Here is a 16,409-nt window from a genome sequence, read left to right on the forward strand (position 1 = left end):
ACATCCACTCACTCATACAGCTAGCCACACATCCACTCACTCATCCACACAGCCACGCACCCATCCACACAGCCACGCACCCATCCACACAGCCACTCTCACCCATCCACACAGCCACTCTCACCCACACAGCCACTCACTCATTAACCCATCCAGCCACTCACTGATCCACCCATCCAGCCACTCACTCATCCACCCATCCAGCCACTCACTCATCCACCCATCCAGCCACTCACTCATCCACCCATCCAGCCACTCACTCATCCACCCATCCAGCCACTCACTCATCCACCCATCCAGCCACTCACTCATCCACCCATCCACTCACTCATCCACCCATCCAGCCACTCACTCATCCACCCATCCAGCCACACTCATCCACCCATCCAGCCACTCACTCATCCACCCATCCAGCCACTCACTCACTCATCCACTCATCCATCCATCCAGCCACTCATCCATCCATCCATCCAGCCACTCACTCACTCATCCATCCATACAGCCACTCATTCACCCATCCATACAGCCACTCACTCACCCATCCATACAACCACTCACTCACCCATACAGCTAGCCACACATCCACTCACTCACCCACCCACACCCATACAGCTAGCCACACATCCACTCACTCATACAGCTAGCCACACATCCACTCACTCACCCATGCAGCCACTCACTCATCCACACAGCCACTCACTCACCCACACAACCACTCACTCACCCATACAACCACTCACTCATGCAGCCACTCACTCACCCAAACAGCCACTCACTCACACACACGCACACACTCGCATATGGATACACACAGTCACTCAAATGATATATTTTATAAATAGTGTCACTCATTACTAGGACACAAGCAATACTAATTTAAGTAATGTAGTAGTAGCTTTTTATATATACTTAAACTTTTGGAAAACACTCACACTTAGTTGATGATGTCATCAGTGATGACATTGGAGATGTCATCAGTGAAATCACGGACCATGCTGAGTGATGTAATATGTTAGATCAAATTATAGGTTACGTTATGTGAGGTTCAGCTGCCACTGGATCCTGATTATATTCAGGTATTGCTTAGTTTTTATTAGGAGGGTCTGAATCAAAAGGTGGCATTTTTAAATCTTAGCGGAATGGTTTGGGGATGTTATATTATTGCACACTCAGTAGCTGAATAGCTGGAGGTAAGGAAATCAGAATGAGATCAAGACTTTCAATGGATGAAATTCGGATTTCACAGAAGTGAAGTCTTATTCGTGAAATACCATCAAATACCTCTGAAAAAGTGTTTTGACCGGACTGCTTTTTGAGCAATAACAGCAGGCAAACATTTGGTACATACACGTAGACACACACACCAAAAAACTAAACAAAATTATAATATTCCTCCTTTAAGTGAAAGCTGAAGTAATGGTCAAATAATTAATAGCCAAAGTTAATGTTAAGAAAACTGCTACCAACGTTGAAACTGCTGCAGAATTAGTAAACGTCCTTTACTGTACGCATAGATCGATGTTGCAGACTTTGGGCTGGTGTGGATGTGTAATTCCAGGCACCCCACAAGTATGGTGTTCAGTTATCAGCACCCCAACATTTAACACAGGACGTGAAATCTGCAACTTTATGAGGAGCAAGTGAAGCGAACTAGCGGAGTGTTAATACTCACCCAGTAGTGGATTGCTGTTTCTACTCCCTGGTTTTGGGGGTGGTACTGGTGGCTGCTTCTGGGTATTACTTGGGATTGCACTGGTTGCAACACTGGCAGGAGGCACAGTCCTCGGGGCCGGGGATGGTGCGACAGAGATGCCAGTGGTGGCATTGGAAGAGGGAGCCCCGGAAGCACTACTGCTGGAGAATGTTCGATCCGCGGTACTGTGGTCACTGTGAATGTCAGAATCCCGGGGTCGCCCCTCACCAGGCTCCTGTGAGGCAGACAGAGGTCTCTTCGGGGGTAGCAAAGGCTGCTTGTGAGCAATAACTTCACGAGTAGGATCCACATCAACACTGGGAGGGCGCTGCCCCGAGCTCAAGGGGCGCTGTCCAGCACTTGAATCTTAAAAATAAAAAACAACAATTAAGATTTGAAAATGAAAGAAAGAAATGTCACAATCCACTAAGAAGACAAAACATGAATGACACCTCGACCAGGGTGCAAAGAAGTATGCACGGGGAAACTCAGAGGAGCAAACTGACAGAATATTGCCAGAATCTCTATTTTGGACAACCAAAAACCATCTCTTCCAACAACCGCCACTGCCTCAGGTTGCTGACAAAGATCCCTAAACCGTCATTTTTAATAAGGGTCATTTACAACTCCTTCCACATTGATCACCCAGCCTGAAAAGTTTTACATTCTCAGAAATGCACGATTCAACGCCTTCACTCTTCAAGCTATGCCACTCAAACCATAAAGTAGTGTACCAAGCATTATTATTATTAAAGTTTGTTTGATTAATCAAAACCTTACAATATATACGCAATAATTCATAACAGTAACATTAGTTATAAAATCAAGTATAAAAACATTTAAACTTCAAGTTTGTTACACTATTGACATATTATGTACTTCCTACATTGCATTCTTTCAATTTTTGATATTCTAACTTATTTCTCAGTTTCATTAAAAAATTTACAAAAGCAGAGTTTAAAATTATATCATCAGTATGGAGGCATCTTATTAATGCTTGTCTGCAACTCCTTATTCCACGAACATTAAAATGTCTCTTAAGAATAGATATTCTTTCAACTTTCAGTTCTGGACAAACGCAAAGTAGATGCATGATGTTTTCTTGTCCAAGTTTGCATAAGTTGCAAGTCATTGGACCCATTGTACTCAACCATGGCATTAGATGACATGTGCCTGGAAATGCTCCAAAATGGGCTTTTATAAAAATGTGTTTACATTTCTCAGACCAAGGAGTTTCAAGGTATGGTTGCACTTTAACCTTGGTATAGCCATTCAGAAGCACCCACGCATGTTTTCTTTTTGAAAAAGTGTCTTTATCCAGAAGTAATGATAAATGCTTTGTAGAACTATTAATTACTTTTTAAAAAGAGTTCAAAGTAATTGGCATTTCCCAGACCGAGTTTGCTGAATATTCCTCTAATGATGTGACTAGGTATTTCCACGCCTCTGCTTTCCGGTTTAAATTTATTTCCTGCCACAATAGTTTGGACAATTGATTAACAGTATCCGTTTTTATCCTTTTCCACACTTTAATAAATTGACCTTTTCGAGCAAGGACCTGATTGGTCATCCCAAATTCCATTTGAATCTGCGCAAGTGATGCATTATGTGGAATTAAAAAGAGAGCTTTATAGATTTTCGTGACTGCGTTATTAATTATGACCGAGTCTTTTCCACACAATGCTTCACTACCATATGTCAAAGTTGGTAAAAGTTTTGCTGATAGTACTTTCAACAAAGGACCATAACTCTGCGCTCCTATGGATTTCTGTAGAATTCTAAATGCCACTAGCAATATTTTTGCTTTCCGTTGAATATTCATCTTATGTGGTTGATATGATCCTCGATCATCAAATAATACTCCTAAATATCTATATGTATTTACTTGCTCTAATTGTGAGTTATCCAGAAACCATTTGTACTTATGTTTTGACCTTGAATATTTATTAATTTGCATAATTGTCTTTGATTCATTTATCACCATTCTATTTTCTTTGGAGTAGGCAGATATCCTATTTAACAGGCGTTGTAATCCAACCTTCGTTTGGCTAAGTAAAATAACATCTGCATATAGCAGGTTTGATATCATAGTGTTGGCACAATTGGGTGGACAAGCATTCACCCCATCCAGGGCTTGCGTTAAATCCGCTAAAAATAAATTAAAAAGCAACGTGGGTCAGGACACATCCTGGTTTCAAACCTGATGCTGTTGGAATTTTTTCTGTTACTGTTAGGCCATCTCCCATCCGAACACTGACCCATGAGTCAGAGTAAAGAAGTTGGATTAATTTTAAAAGGGAGAGAGGTATACCTAGATCTGTTAACTTCTGCCACAAAAGGTCTCTCTGCACACAGTCAAAAGCTGCCTTCAAATCTACAAAACACAAGTATAATGATTGTTTCTTAGTAATGAATTTATCCAGTAGAACAGATAACACAAGGATATTTGTTGTAGTACCTAATCCTTGTGTAAATCCAGTTTGATTAGGAGGAATTATCTGCTTTTCTCTTACCCAATCTGTTAGGTTAGATAGCAGTACACCGGCAAATAATTTGGCATCCGTATCCTGGAGTGTAATAAGTCGGTAATTTTCCGGCAAAGACCAATCTCCTTTTTTATGAATGGGAGCTATCTGTGATCCCTTCCAAGTTTCAGGTATCGATGATGACCGTACAATTTCATTAAAAACCTTTGTCAGGTATCCTGACCATAGTCTGGGGTCATTCTTATAAAGTGCAAACGGTATACCATTTGGGCCTGGCGCGCCATTTTTTTATTTCTGGATTAATTTACAAATTTATGTTATGTAAATTTCTTGTATTATGTCCTTTCTCATTGGCTCAGACATATTAGCCCTAGATTTCAGTCGTATTGTGTCCCCGACAGGATTTAAATGCATAGACAGAAACCTGATCCACTCATTCTCAGTTAGGGATGATGTTACAACTGTTCTATTTGATCGTGCTAAGCCGTTTATCAACATCCAGAATTTTCTGGAGTTTGATTGTTTACTGCACTTTAGCCCAAAAATCATGTTTCTTTTTATTCTTTTCATCCCATAATAACTTCTGTAGGTTACAATTGACCCTTTTTAATTTTATGCCCAAATCCATATCTTTAGGATTCATTTTTTTCAGTCTCCTCAGTTGATTACGAGATCTTTTCAAAATCCTAGTTGTTACAGTTAGAGTCATTTTGTTCTCTCTTTCTGTTTGCACCTTTTCTTTTTTAAAGATTTTTTGCTTAAAGGTATTAACAAGTTTTTGTATAAAATTAACCCATTGTTCAATTGCAGTTAAGGTGTTATCTTCAAAACATGTTTCTACAAATTTAAGGGCCGTCTTGTTAGTATCTTCTTTACTATGCTCCTTCCATATTAATTTCTTATAGTTTACTGAGCCTATCTGGCCTGGCAATGTTCTATATTCAGAATGTTTATTAACAGACAAATTAGTAATAAGTATTTGTTGACTGTAATCACTCTCAGATGCTTTTACAATTGAAAAAGAGATCACATTATTAAAAATATTCAAAGATACCATAGTGTAATCAATTCTAGATTTATGGTCCTGTAAATAAAATGTCCAAGCCGGTGGGGAGTCTTGGGGTAACCTCCCGTTTAGGATTCTTAAGCCCAGCGCTTCTAGGTCATTAAAAAAAGTTGCGCCTGATTGGGTTTTAAAAGCATTAGGAACAGTTGGAAATATTTGCTGCGGAATTGCCCAGAGGTTATCTTGTTCCTGAATTAACTCATCTCTAATATTGGGTACAAACAAATTAAAATTAAAATCCCCTGATATAATATACTGTGAGAAAGGATCATCAATCATTAGCTGAGATTGCAGTCAGGGAAGTTGTCATAAAAATTATTGCGCTTGCCGTAGGATGTATGTATACATTTATTATAAGCAGGTTTTTAAAGAAATTATTTTCCCTATACCGCAGCTTTACTATCCATAAATTTGGGTTATTTGTGACAATCTGCTTGCGTTCCATTCTTAATTCTAGAGCAACAAATGTGGCTAGACCCCACTGGGGCGCCCCCATTTACTTTGTTTAATTGCCGGCTTAAAATATCCTTTGTAACCCTCGAGCATTACAGGGTTGGTAGACCAGGTTTCTTGTAGAAGTATAACATGATAATAACTAGACATTGTCGATAAATGTGCATTGCTTATTTTTCTTCTTAGGCCATTAATATTCCAGGAGCATAATTTAAATAATTCATTTTCTTCATTTATTTTAGCTCTTGACTTTATTTTTGTATTCGGTCATTGTATTTTACTGCCATGGAGAGCCATACCTATCCACTTTTCATTGACTCCAATTGGTTTTTCCATTTCCACTAAATCCAACGGTTGTTTAAACAATGATTCTGTCTTTCCAATTGCATTTTTTAACACAGACTGTACCTGTAAGCCTATTTTATTTTGTTGAGGGAGATTCAGAGATAAAGGAATAGCAAATGGTTTCGGATACATTGTAGGCTTTGGCCTTATAATTCTTATTCCCCAGCTGAGAAAAATTTCCTTTACATTTATAATTGATTCGACTACAAGAATAGTGTCCAATGTTATCAATGTCATTTCCTTGCTACTATCAGGATTTGTAAGAAATTCAATGGATTCAATGTTTTCACTTGAGATTTTTTCTAGTGAAGGAATATATTTAAAGAGGTGAAGAATATTTCCTCTATTCAAGATATCATGGCTACCTCTTGAACAATATTCAGGGACAAAAATCAATTGTGGTTTATCATGTACTGTTATCTTTGGTCTTCCCAGGTCTATAGTGGGAAGAAGGACATCATTTGAAATCTGCCGAGGCTCTTTGTCATGATCCCTTATACCATCATAGCTCGGGATTTTTTGCCTCTGGAGATCCTGGGGACTATTGTAATTTGTGGCCTGAGTTGGACCTAGGATTTTGTTTATTTGTTGACCACTCAGGTCCTCTTTCCTCATAACATTGGTGTTTTCCGTTGCAACTAACTTCTTAGCAATTTCCATCTTGTCGCAAGTACTGTATGGTAAGTTATATTGAGAATGAATTGTTCTTTGAAATATTGGTTGTATATGGTTTTCACTCTCATCCTCTCTTCCCTTCTTAATCCTCTCATTTATAGTTGGAGTTTTTATATTATTCATCTTTTCCATCTGTACCTGTATTGTTCTTTGAATTGATTGCAAGTGTTGTCTTTCAACTTTATCACTCTGCTCCACCTTCAGTTTAACATTGCTAGCGGTGATCATTGGTTTTGTTATTTTTTCCTTTCCATTTTGATCCGTTGGAATCATTTCTATTACACCATAAGATCCTAACAATCCACTCTCTTTCCCATATTTTTCTGGTTCATAAGACTTTATTTCACTAGTTGATAATGAACTATCTCTGCCTTTTAAATTTTGAGTATCATTTGTGTCTTCATTAGGATAATTTTCCCTAGGGCCTTTGTCAAATAGGGCAAAGTACATCTTGCTACTTCCATTGGTTAGAGAGCTCCTATCCACATGAGTTTCTTTAACTTGTTTTCCCTTAAAGCCTTCAGTTTGATTAAGATCGTTATCTTTCAAGGCATTAGACTTTCTTTCTTATTCTTTTGGTGTTATTACCAAACTAGATTTGGCTTTATTTCTTGCTTTACAGAGTTTTTTCTTATGCTTTTTTGTTAAGTAATACTTTGGCAATTTATCTTCCATGTCCCCCCCTTACTAGGGGGTTCTTCATCATTTAAACTTACTGATTTTTTAGTATCATGTAGTGGACTCTGATCTACTTCCGTTCTTCTATTATCCGTAATTGCCATTATTGGGTGACAATTGTTCTTATTTGTTACTGTGCCTGTTTTTTTCCTGGATGATTTTATCTCACTAGGAGGTGATGGTTCAGATGCATTTATTACTGGTTCCTCCACAATTTCTCCCTTACATGCATTGACCAGTTTCTTTGGCTCATCAGAAATCTTTCTTTCTTGTTGCAGGTCATTTCCTGTTAACGTGGTTAAACTACCTTTGTAAGGCGCTTCCCTAAAAGGGATACACTGATCAAACTTATAATGTTGGTTTGCCTCGTATTTTGGATTGATGTAATTGATTTTACAATTCTCTCCTTCTTCCTTATGTTTCACATTTTGCAGACTTATTCTTATATCTTCGAGAATTGTAGTCATTGCCTGAGGTAATGTTATTAATTTAATTATTATTGGGGAACATTTGCAATCAATGATTGTAGTATAGGCCTGCGTTTGTGCTCTTTTGATTAGGCTATTTAACTCAGCTAGTTTCTGATCAATGCCCACCAACGGGCTTGCCATCACATTAAGTAGATCCACTTGAATCTCCATTTTATTTGATTGGAATGTCAAAGCTTCTAGTGTCATAGCGGATGTACGATAGAAAATAACACAGATTGGCCCTAATTCCTGATTACTTGTAGTTGTAGTTGTGGAATGATGGTGTTGTTGGCTACTCAATTTTTTTTTAACATTACAGTTCAAATAAGTGTCATTCCCCCCCCTTCATTATGTAATTGGTTTCCCTGTATTTTTCCTGCTTTACAATGAGATGCAGAGTTATTAAAGGTACATCTATTACTCGGTGTACTACATAACTGTATGTCCTCTTTACTTTTTCTATATTCTCCATTGTTTGCTTTATATCCATCCTGGTCATCCATGTTAAGGTAGTACATTAGACTATTATCCTGGTTAGATTCTTTGATAGGAGCGATATCACCATCAATTTTTACACAGACAGCACTACTAATTATGCATGGTGATGTTCCATATCTATTTAATTCTTGAGGCTCTTGATTTACTATTGATAATATTGTGTTGGACCCTGTGCCAGGTTCCCATTTGATTTTCACAATTATTATATTTACCTCCAAAGGTGGCTGATTACTGAATCGCTATATCCAGTGATCTTTCAGGTACATCTAAATCAGTCTGTTCCTTTTGGATTGCTTGGATACACTTAGCATTTCAAGATCCGTAACATGACCCTTTATTGTATTTAATTTTACAATTTTTTCCCTCTCTAAAGGAAACATAGACGTACTCAATGTTTGCACATTTGAAGCTTTATCGAGATTTTGAACATTTTTATTATCCGGCTTAATCGGTGTTTGAAGATTACTTGCTTCTACTGCTGTTTGCATCGACATCATAGCCTCCAATGGACCCTTCATAAAGTCGAATTTATATGGTATTTTTGAAGACTTTTCAAACATTCGTGCAATAGGAGAAATTAAAGATGGATTCCTTCCTACTGTATTTGTTTTTATTTTGGGTACTTTTAGTACTTGAGCTTTTCTTGTTTTTCTTGTGCTAGTTGCAGAGGCTCTTTCTCTGCCCGAGCGCATAGTGGAACCACTCCAACTAGTACTTTTTACAAGTGTCTTTCTTGTGCTACAATAATCCAGATGCAAACGGGGCCTCAGGTAGAACACAAATCTTACTTGTAGCGGCCAGCTAACTGGCTGATAGGCACAGTCTAGCACTAAAAACACTGAAAAAAAGCCACAAGCCCCAGGGCAAAAGTATCTGGTACTGCTGTAACAAAGCCCCTCATGGCCCCCCACTACCCGCTCTGCGCTCCGCTACCCGTGATCTGGTATGATCTGGTGTGATCTGGTGTCCGGGGTGCACTTAAATCCTCCCTCAGACCACGGAAAAGCGGGTGCTCAAGAGCGCAAGGGGGTTGAAGATAGAGCTGCTTAGCCGCAGTGCTGTGATGGCCGAGGAACGAGGCCGGGGAGAAGGAGCGGGGAGCAGAGAACTGGCGTGGCTGCTCCGCCCAACTCAACCCACTGGTGCTGTGCTGACCCCTGTACCTCCAGCCACCGATGACCACCGCTGGTCTCCGCTGGTCTCGCTAGTCCAGACGCCCTCTCGACCTCTCGCTCCTGCAGCTGTTCAACCTGCTCATCCGCCCCCCGGCTCACACGGCCGCTTCGCCTCTCTCGCTCGCCTCCCTCCCTCCATCGTCCACGGTAGAACAGGGAACGCGGATATCGGGAATCCACGGGAGGGCTTCAAGGGGTCTGTAGTGTACTACATAAATGTGCACCTCGCCACTCCAAGAAGCAACTTTGGTGGTGTGTGGGCTGTCAAGAAGTGCAAAGAGCAATAACTCTGCAATAATAAAGTGAAGCATGTCGGGTTAAGAATGAATGAAAGATTTATAAAGCGCTCCGCTACCCCAAACAAAGTATCCCCACGCTTTGAGGGGAGAAAAACGATTTCGTATTTGAGATCTTAAATTACAAAGTGGCATCATAGAGGAGTTCTTAAAATCTTTTCTCAATCTTTCAAGGCTGGATTGTGCCCGTAGGTAGAGGTAAAGCATTCCATGTGCTGGAAAAGTTGGTTGACAGAGCAACCACCACATTTCGTCTGTTTAAACTCAAAAATTGTTAACAGATATTCTGAAGCAGAGAGCAGCGAGAGAGATGGAAGGTGCCAAGAAAACAGAGGACATACAAGTCTTTTGAGTGGTTAGATAGCTGGCTTTATGACAAGGCTTAAACATGCATCTTTCAGCAATTGCTAGTCAATGGAGGTTTCGTAGCTGTACTGTAATAGGTTATCTTCTGTTAAGGTCTAAAATGGTACGTGCCGCTGCATTCTGTACCACCTGCAATCTGTACAGCAATTATTTTGGAATTCTTACCAACAAAGAGTTGCAATAGTCAAGTCTAGATATTATCAATGCCTGTATCAAGGTTTTCCTGGATGAATAAGGAAGAAACGTGAAGATCTTTCTACTGATGCCAAGACGACAAAAACAAGTTGCAGAAAGTGTGCTCTTCAAAGGAAAGTTTAGAATCAAAAAATGTTCCTATGTTTCTTGCAGGTTCCAAAAGTGCAGGAAAGCAGCCCAGGTTGTCTGGCCACCAATTACTAGTCCAGAACATAGGATACTTTTATTGTGTAGGCATTTAGTATCAAAGAATTTGGATTTATCCATATGGATACGTCTTTAAGATTGGAGGAACAGTCACAGAATAAGTTGTCCATATCTGCATAGGCATAAAACAAAGCCATGTGAATCATTGAGCTTGGCTAACGGAAGCACGTTTAGGACAGACAATGTGAGGCTGAGGGTTAATGCCTAAGGAATTCCGGTAAGGAGTGGTTTGGTGGGGGGACGGGGGTGTGGCCTTAAAATTGCTCAATTCTGCCCTTTGAGTGAGTATGTTCGTTCAAAAAGTAAATGAACAAGTTGTAAACAGTTCTAGAGATATCCGAGGCTGCTAGATGATCTAAAAGAACAGAGTGTGAGATGTATCTAATCATATCAGGGCTGCTACGCCTCAGTCATCCTGAATAGGCCGTATATCATCTGAGATTTTAGCGGCCACAGATTCTGTACGAAGTCCCAAAAACTAGATTGAACCAGGTGGAGAAGTTGGAGCGTCTCTACGAAACTCATTCGCGGTTTATTAATGAGAGTTTTTGTAAGCTTTGGTCCCTGAGGTAAAATGGAAATCAGAGGAAAGTTTGTCAAAACGTTAGGTTCGAGCGTTTTTGTGACAGGGGTTTAGTAGCAGGGTAACTATAGATGCTTTCTAGGTAGAAAGTGCTATACCTGTGGAAAGTACGGAGTTGCACATAGTTGTGAGGTAGGGAAAAATTACCCATGTCACCTTTAAAGCTGACAAACAAACATCCAACTGAGATGCTGAAGTTAAAGAACGAAAAATATTGGCTACCTTGTCAGTTGTTGCAAGCTCGAAAGAGTTCCAGGATGGAGTGATCATGCGAAGGCTTGTGGGCTGGTACAACTGTAGTCAAATTGGCCGTCAGATTGCTTATTTCATTTTGAAAGAAATGTTATATTTAACAACCTGGAAATAATGACCCTCAGAAGAAAACAGCTCAACAAAAAGAAATATAGCTTTAACTGCTTTTTGCCTAAAAAGCAGTGGCTTCTAGTGAGTCCGTATGCCAACAGCTATAAAGTAATCTGGGGAATTTGAAGTAAAAATCAGATATTTCTCAATTTCCCATCAAAATGCACTAGCATAATGGATTACTTATTATAAGGCACAAAGTAGGAAAATCATACTATTTGGGTGGAGCTAATAGACGTATGAATAGTGTCTGACTATTAAAAAGAAGTGCTTTGGTACAGTACTCTCATTTTGTGTTCTCCAGAGATGTTTATGCCCTCCCCAATCTATAAGCAAAGTCTGAATACCCATATGTGTGAACAGAAGTCCTCAATATATCGCCATAAGCCAATTCAAGTGTTTTTGGCCCTTTCCTGCATTACCCTCCTTCCGCCACTCAAGTGGAGTCCAAATGCAGGTGATCAACATTTTTGGTGACATTTAGCGTAAAAAAGCACAAAGTTCTGCTGATCAGGAAGTGAACCCAAAATGCCACCACTCCCAGTGCATGCCAGGCATCCAGACGGCCGAAAATGTGCAATGACCACTTCACAGCCAAATACCTATTTGCCTGAACCCTTGGAGTGCTAGCAGGCCCTTTCACAGAAAACCGTTTCAGTCCCACACAACTAGTCTCGTTGCTTCCCTTCAGTAAGTGTACTATGTGCTGAGCACTACACATGCTATGCAGCTGGCAGACTTCATGCGGGGTCACTGACATCCCCTGGAGGACACAGTGATTGATGCGTAAAATAGTGGTTCCCCTTCAGGTTGTTTTTGTCTATCTTGTAAAGGTGTCAACCTTCATACTGCAATTTTTGGGGCACTGCCATAGAGAACCTGTTCGATGTCTTGTAGACGGGGAGGAGGGGGGACAAATAGTCTCAGCTTGCCAAATCAAAGCCCAGAACAATAGTCCTGCAACAGTACCCGAGCTTCTTAGCCTCCAAATGTGCGCTAGACTTTCCTCGCAAAGGGGGTTACTTACCCCTTGCTTGAAGTTAGTCCTCTTCCTTTCAACAGACAAAGCTTGACCATTTTGTAACACTATACTCAGTAGAATCCTAGGTGGACTCTTGCATAATGTGCTCTGGGGATGGCTGGAGGGTCACATAATTCTAAAGTAAACTTAACTTAGGTTGAAGCAGGTCAAAAGTGGATACATATTGTTCACTTTAGTTTAGATTAACATAGAAACCTCTCTGTGCACTGGATGAGAGCTACAGAGTCACTACCTCAGACTACCTCAAGTCTCCCATCACAGTGTGCATTCCCTGCCCTTGTTCTTTACTTCTACAATCGTGGATAGAGGGAATAAAACACTTATGTGGATATTTCATGGTCAATAAAGGCCTTGCAGATGGGCAATATCCAAGGTGAACCAGGGCTCGTTTTTTATAGCAGTGCGGATGACCAGGGGAATAGATACATGCTATTTGCTTTCAGTCAATGGTGCAGCAAATACCCTTGTGATTTAATGCACCCTTAAGCCTTGCAGAAAATGTACTTGTTGACCTTACCTGGACGTCGTTTCCTTGGCTCCTCTACTGGTGGGTGTTTGGGGGCACTCCCCCTGCTCCCAGACTCACTCTCTGATCGCTCAGAAGACACAGACGGGGGCTTGTTTACGCTAGCCCTCTTTCCGGATTCAGACTCTGCTGGTTCAGAAGGCAAAGGGGCGAAGGCAGGGGCCGTGTGTCCATTTCGTACAACGGAAACATCAGGCTTTTCTTCTTCTATTCCATCTGGAGTTCAAAAGTTAGAAGAGAACAAGCAATGTAAAGGTCGGACATTAATGGTATTTCTGTACTGGCATTCTAGGCACAGTCAAAAGGTTCGAGTCAACAGGATGAAGCGTGCAGCAATGCACATAGACAGGCATGCAAGTCTGGTCAAAGATGCACACAAACGAGCTGTTAGCAGGCATACGAGGACAGCATTATGTTAATTTCTGCATAGAAGACAGACTCACACGATGGTTAAAAAGCCTATGTAAGATTAAGGGGTTGAGGTGAAAGGTGGTGGTAACTAGAGGAGCCTCAGGACGAACAGTGCGGGACACACACATCACATGGGGTGAAACGAAAGAAGGAGGGACGGATGGTTACTGGAGGGTGGAGTGGGGGGTGGGGAACGGACAGTTTGCCTTCACTCACCCTCTTCGGGGTCTGCCAAGAGCACCCCTCTCTTAACCAGTTCCTCCCTGGGTTTTCGCATGGAAATCTTTCGTTCTAAAACTGACATTCAGTTCAAAACAAATAAAAAAACAACACAAAAAGAGAAGCTGCTCAGAAAAACTAAACACAAAAAAACGAGAAAAAAAACGAAAACAGTCCACATATTTGCAGAAATCAGGGTTGTGGCTTAAATAGGAAAAGCCCACTGCTGCCGTTCAGGGTCTAAACTGGACAGCAATTGTATTGCCATTTTCTCTTCATATAAGCCCTTTAATCAACCATTACCTCCCTCACCACCATCTAACATTTACAACACTGCATTGCACCTTCGAGCAGTCTTGTTAAATGGGTTACAAGCTACCCGCCTTCATTTGTAAATTTAAAAGTCACCCGGATTTGAGGTCCTCCCAAGAAAAGAGATGCATTGCGAAGTATTATACTCGCAATTTAGAGTGCTGGGCAACAAAAATTAGATATTTCAAATCTGAAACCGAGCCAGCAACAAAATCAAGACCGAGCTCTATGTGATTCTTCTACTGTATTTACAGACTTCAGTCTAGAGCAAAGCCTCTTTTCCCACAGCAAAGAGGCTAGTTGTCACTGAATTTAATTTAAGGTTTTTGTTGAGCGAGGACCAAGCAACTTAATGCATCAGAGTGCGGTACAACAGCAAGTAAGACAAAATTAGACAACTTGAGAGAAGCCAGGCTGTGCACTATATAGGTAAATCATGCGCAGAGGTGCAAACTGTGAGACAGTAGTAAGTGGTGCAAGCTCAGATTAACAAATTATTTTATGATAAAAATGACGTACATATCTAAACTGATTTTAAAAAACTCAATACCATGATACCAACACTGATGGTAATGTTGACATGTTAAAAGTACTGTATGCATCGACCAGTGCACCACAAGTTGTTGGGAAAGGCTGAGCTTTCATACTGATTGTATACAGGTACATTAATATTATTGGCGAACCACAAAAGAGATAGAATCCGCTGAAACTCACTCAGATGTGTTATGTTCAAACCTGTAAATGCAAACTAATACAACTGTGCACCCACACATATATGTATGTTTGTGAAAATGAGTAACCAAACTAAGCACGCATACACCAGCAAAGTAACACAACTCATTGGTCAGTGGAACCAAGTTCCCCAGTTACATTTTACATGACACTAAGGTACAATTTCAAATAGTGTACATTAATGTATGCCATAAAGGATGAATTTTATGTGCACATTTGTTTTTACTATAATCATGCTAAATATGTTTTGGCATAGCTAAGTTGGAGTGACTTTACCTTGTTCACCAGCATGATCTGACATGGCGGTGTATTAGGATGTCCAGGAGACCTACATGGGTTTCCTAAATATGTATCAATGAAAGTTACAAACGACCTATGTGAGGGTGTTGTCATACATAAAGGCTACTCATGATCCTGAACAATTGATCAGAAATGAAAACAAATAGTAAACAAAACCAAGTTCATGGCAAGTTTTGGTGTCACTTTAAGATTGTATTTATATATGTTTTGTTAGTAGAGTTGAGCCTGCCAATACACGAGTTTACTGCTAGAATGACTCAAGGTAGAACCATGACAGGCAGCTAGTTGGGACCACCGGATTGCCATGATGGAGCTCTAATTAAAGTTAAAAAAATAAGAGCAGCTTGCTCCTAAGTCAGAAACATTGAAGGGTCACCAGAGTGCACTCATGTAATACAACTCTAGAACTGAACTGTAGCCCAGAATGTTTACGAAAAAATCCTTATGAACATAAAGCCACGAGTAAAATGAGAGAGGCTCTGGAATAGAAGCAGAGGAGTAGGGACATGACCTGGGGCTCATCTCATGGAACCGCCTTCTGACACTTAGTCCTGTCTGCTAAAGAATAAGTTACTTAGCATCTGGAAACATTCCTTCAAAAGGATGATCCAGCTCTGGCAGATTCCTTATATGAATATTCCATTCAGGCATAGACTGGATCTGGATTTTTTCCCATGACATTTAACCTAAATGGCACCAAGATGCAATGTATGCAAATTTGGCATCAAAGCCTTGAGGGCTTCTATTATGACGTTCTGCTACAATATATGAAGCGCACGCAATCCGAGAGAGGGGTTGCAGAAAGCTGTAAGAAATCTGCGGGTGCTGGACCATGCACATAGAAGAACATTACCAAAGGTAAATAACTTCTTTCTAAGACTGGATGGAGGCACCCGTAGATACCATATGTGAACCATTTCCATAGTTTCCCTCCAGGAGGCGGCTCAATAATACACCAGGTCACGCTAGGAAAGACTGGAGAATAACCTTTTAAAAATAGATGCATCTTTTCTCGACGTCCAAGAAATAATGCTTGACAAAAGAATTTACAGAGGACCAAGTAGCTGCTTCTAAGAATCTCAGCATAGACAACCCACTTAAAAATACAGAAATAGCACCAACACCCCTAGTCGAGTGAGTTCTGAAACAATATGCAGAACCTTTGTTGCCAGCTTCAAACAGTTTTTAACGTTAAGAGAAATGCACCTGGAAATAGTTGGTGAACATATAGACCTACCTTGTCATATTCAAATCATAAATTATCATTCACACTGAGCACACTCGTCCCATGAATGCAGTGGCTTATCGCCCTTCTTGG

At 40.4% G+C, this 16,409-nt stretch overlaps 1 protein-coding gene across 5 annotated transcripts in view; it reads right to left on the minus strand.

Annotated features, from left to right (window-relative positions):
* The window catches only part of PHACTR4 (phosphatase and actin regulator 4), a 464,595-nt gene that overhangs the window by 160,999 nt on the left and 287,187 nt on the right, over nucleotides 1–16,409 (minus strand). For 4 of the 5 annotated variants that reach the window (XM_085647667.1, XM_085647669.1, XM_085647668.1 and 1 more), the window contains 3 exons: nucleotides 13,745–13,825; nucleotides 13,109–13,333; nucleotides 1,673–2,059 (listed from right to left, as the gene is read on the minus strand). In XM_085647667.1, coding sequence (XP_085503793.1) covers nucleotides 1,673–2,059; nucleotides 13,109–13,333; nucleotides 13,745–13,825 — 693 coding nt within the window. The remainder of the gene's footprint in view (nucleotides 1–1,672; nucleotides 2,060–13,108; nucleotides 13,334–13,744; nucleotides 13,826–16,409) is intronic. The other variant, XM_085647671.1, reaches the window with a different exon arrangement.

This window comes from Triturus cristatus, chromosome 3_2, assembly GCF_964204655.1.
Source record: "Triturus cristatus chromosome 3_2, aTriCri1.1, whole genome shotgun sequence".
NCBI lineage: Eukaryota > Metazoa > Chordata > Amphibia > Caudata > Salamandridae > Triturus > Triturus cristatus.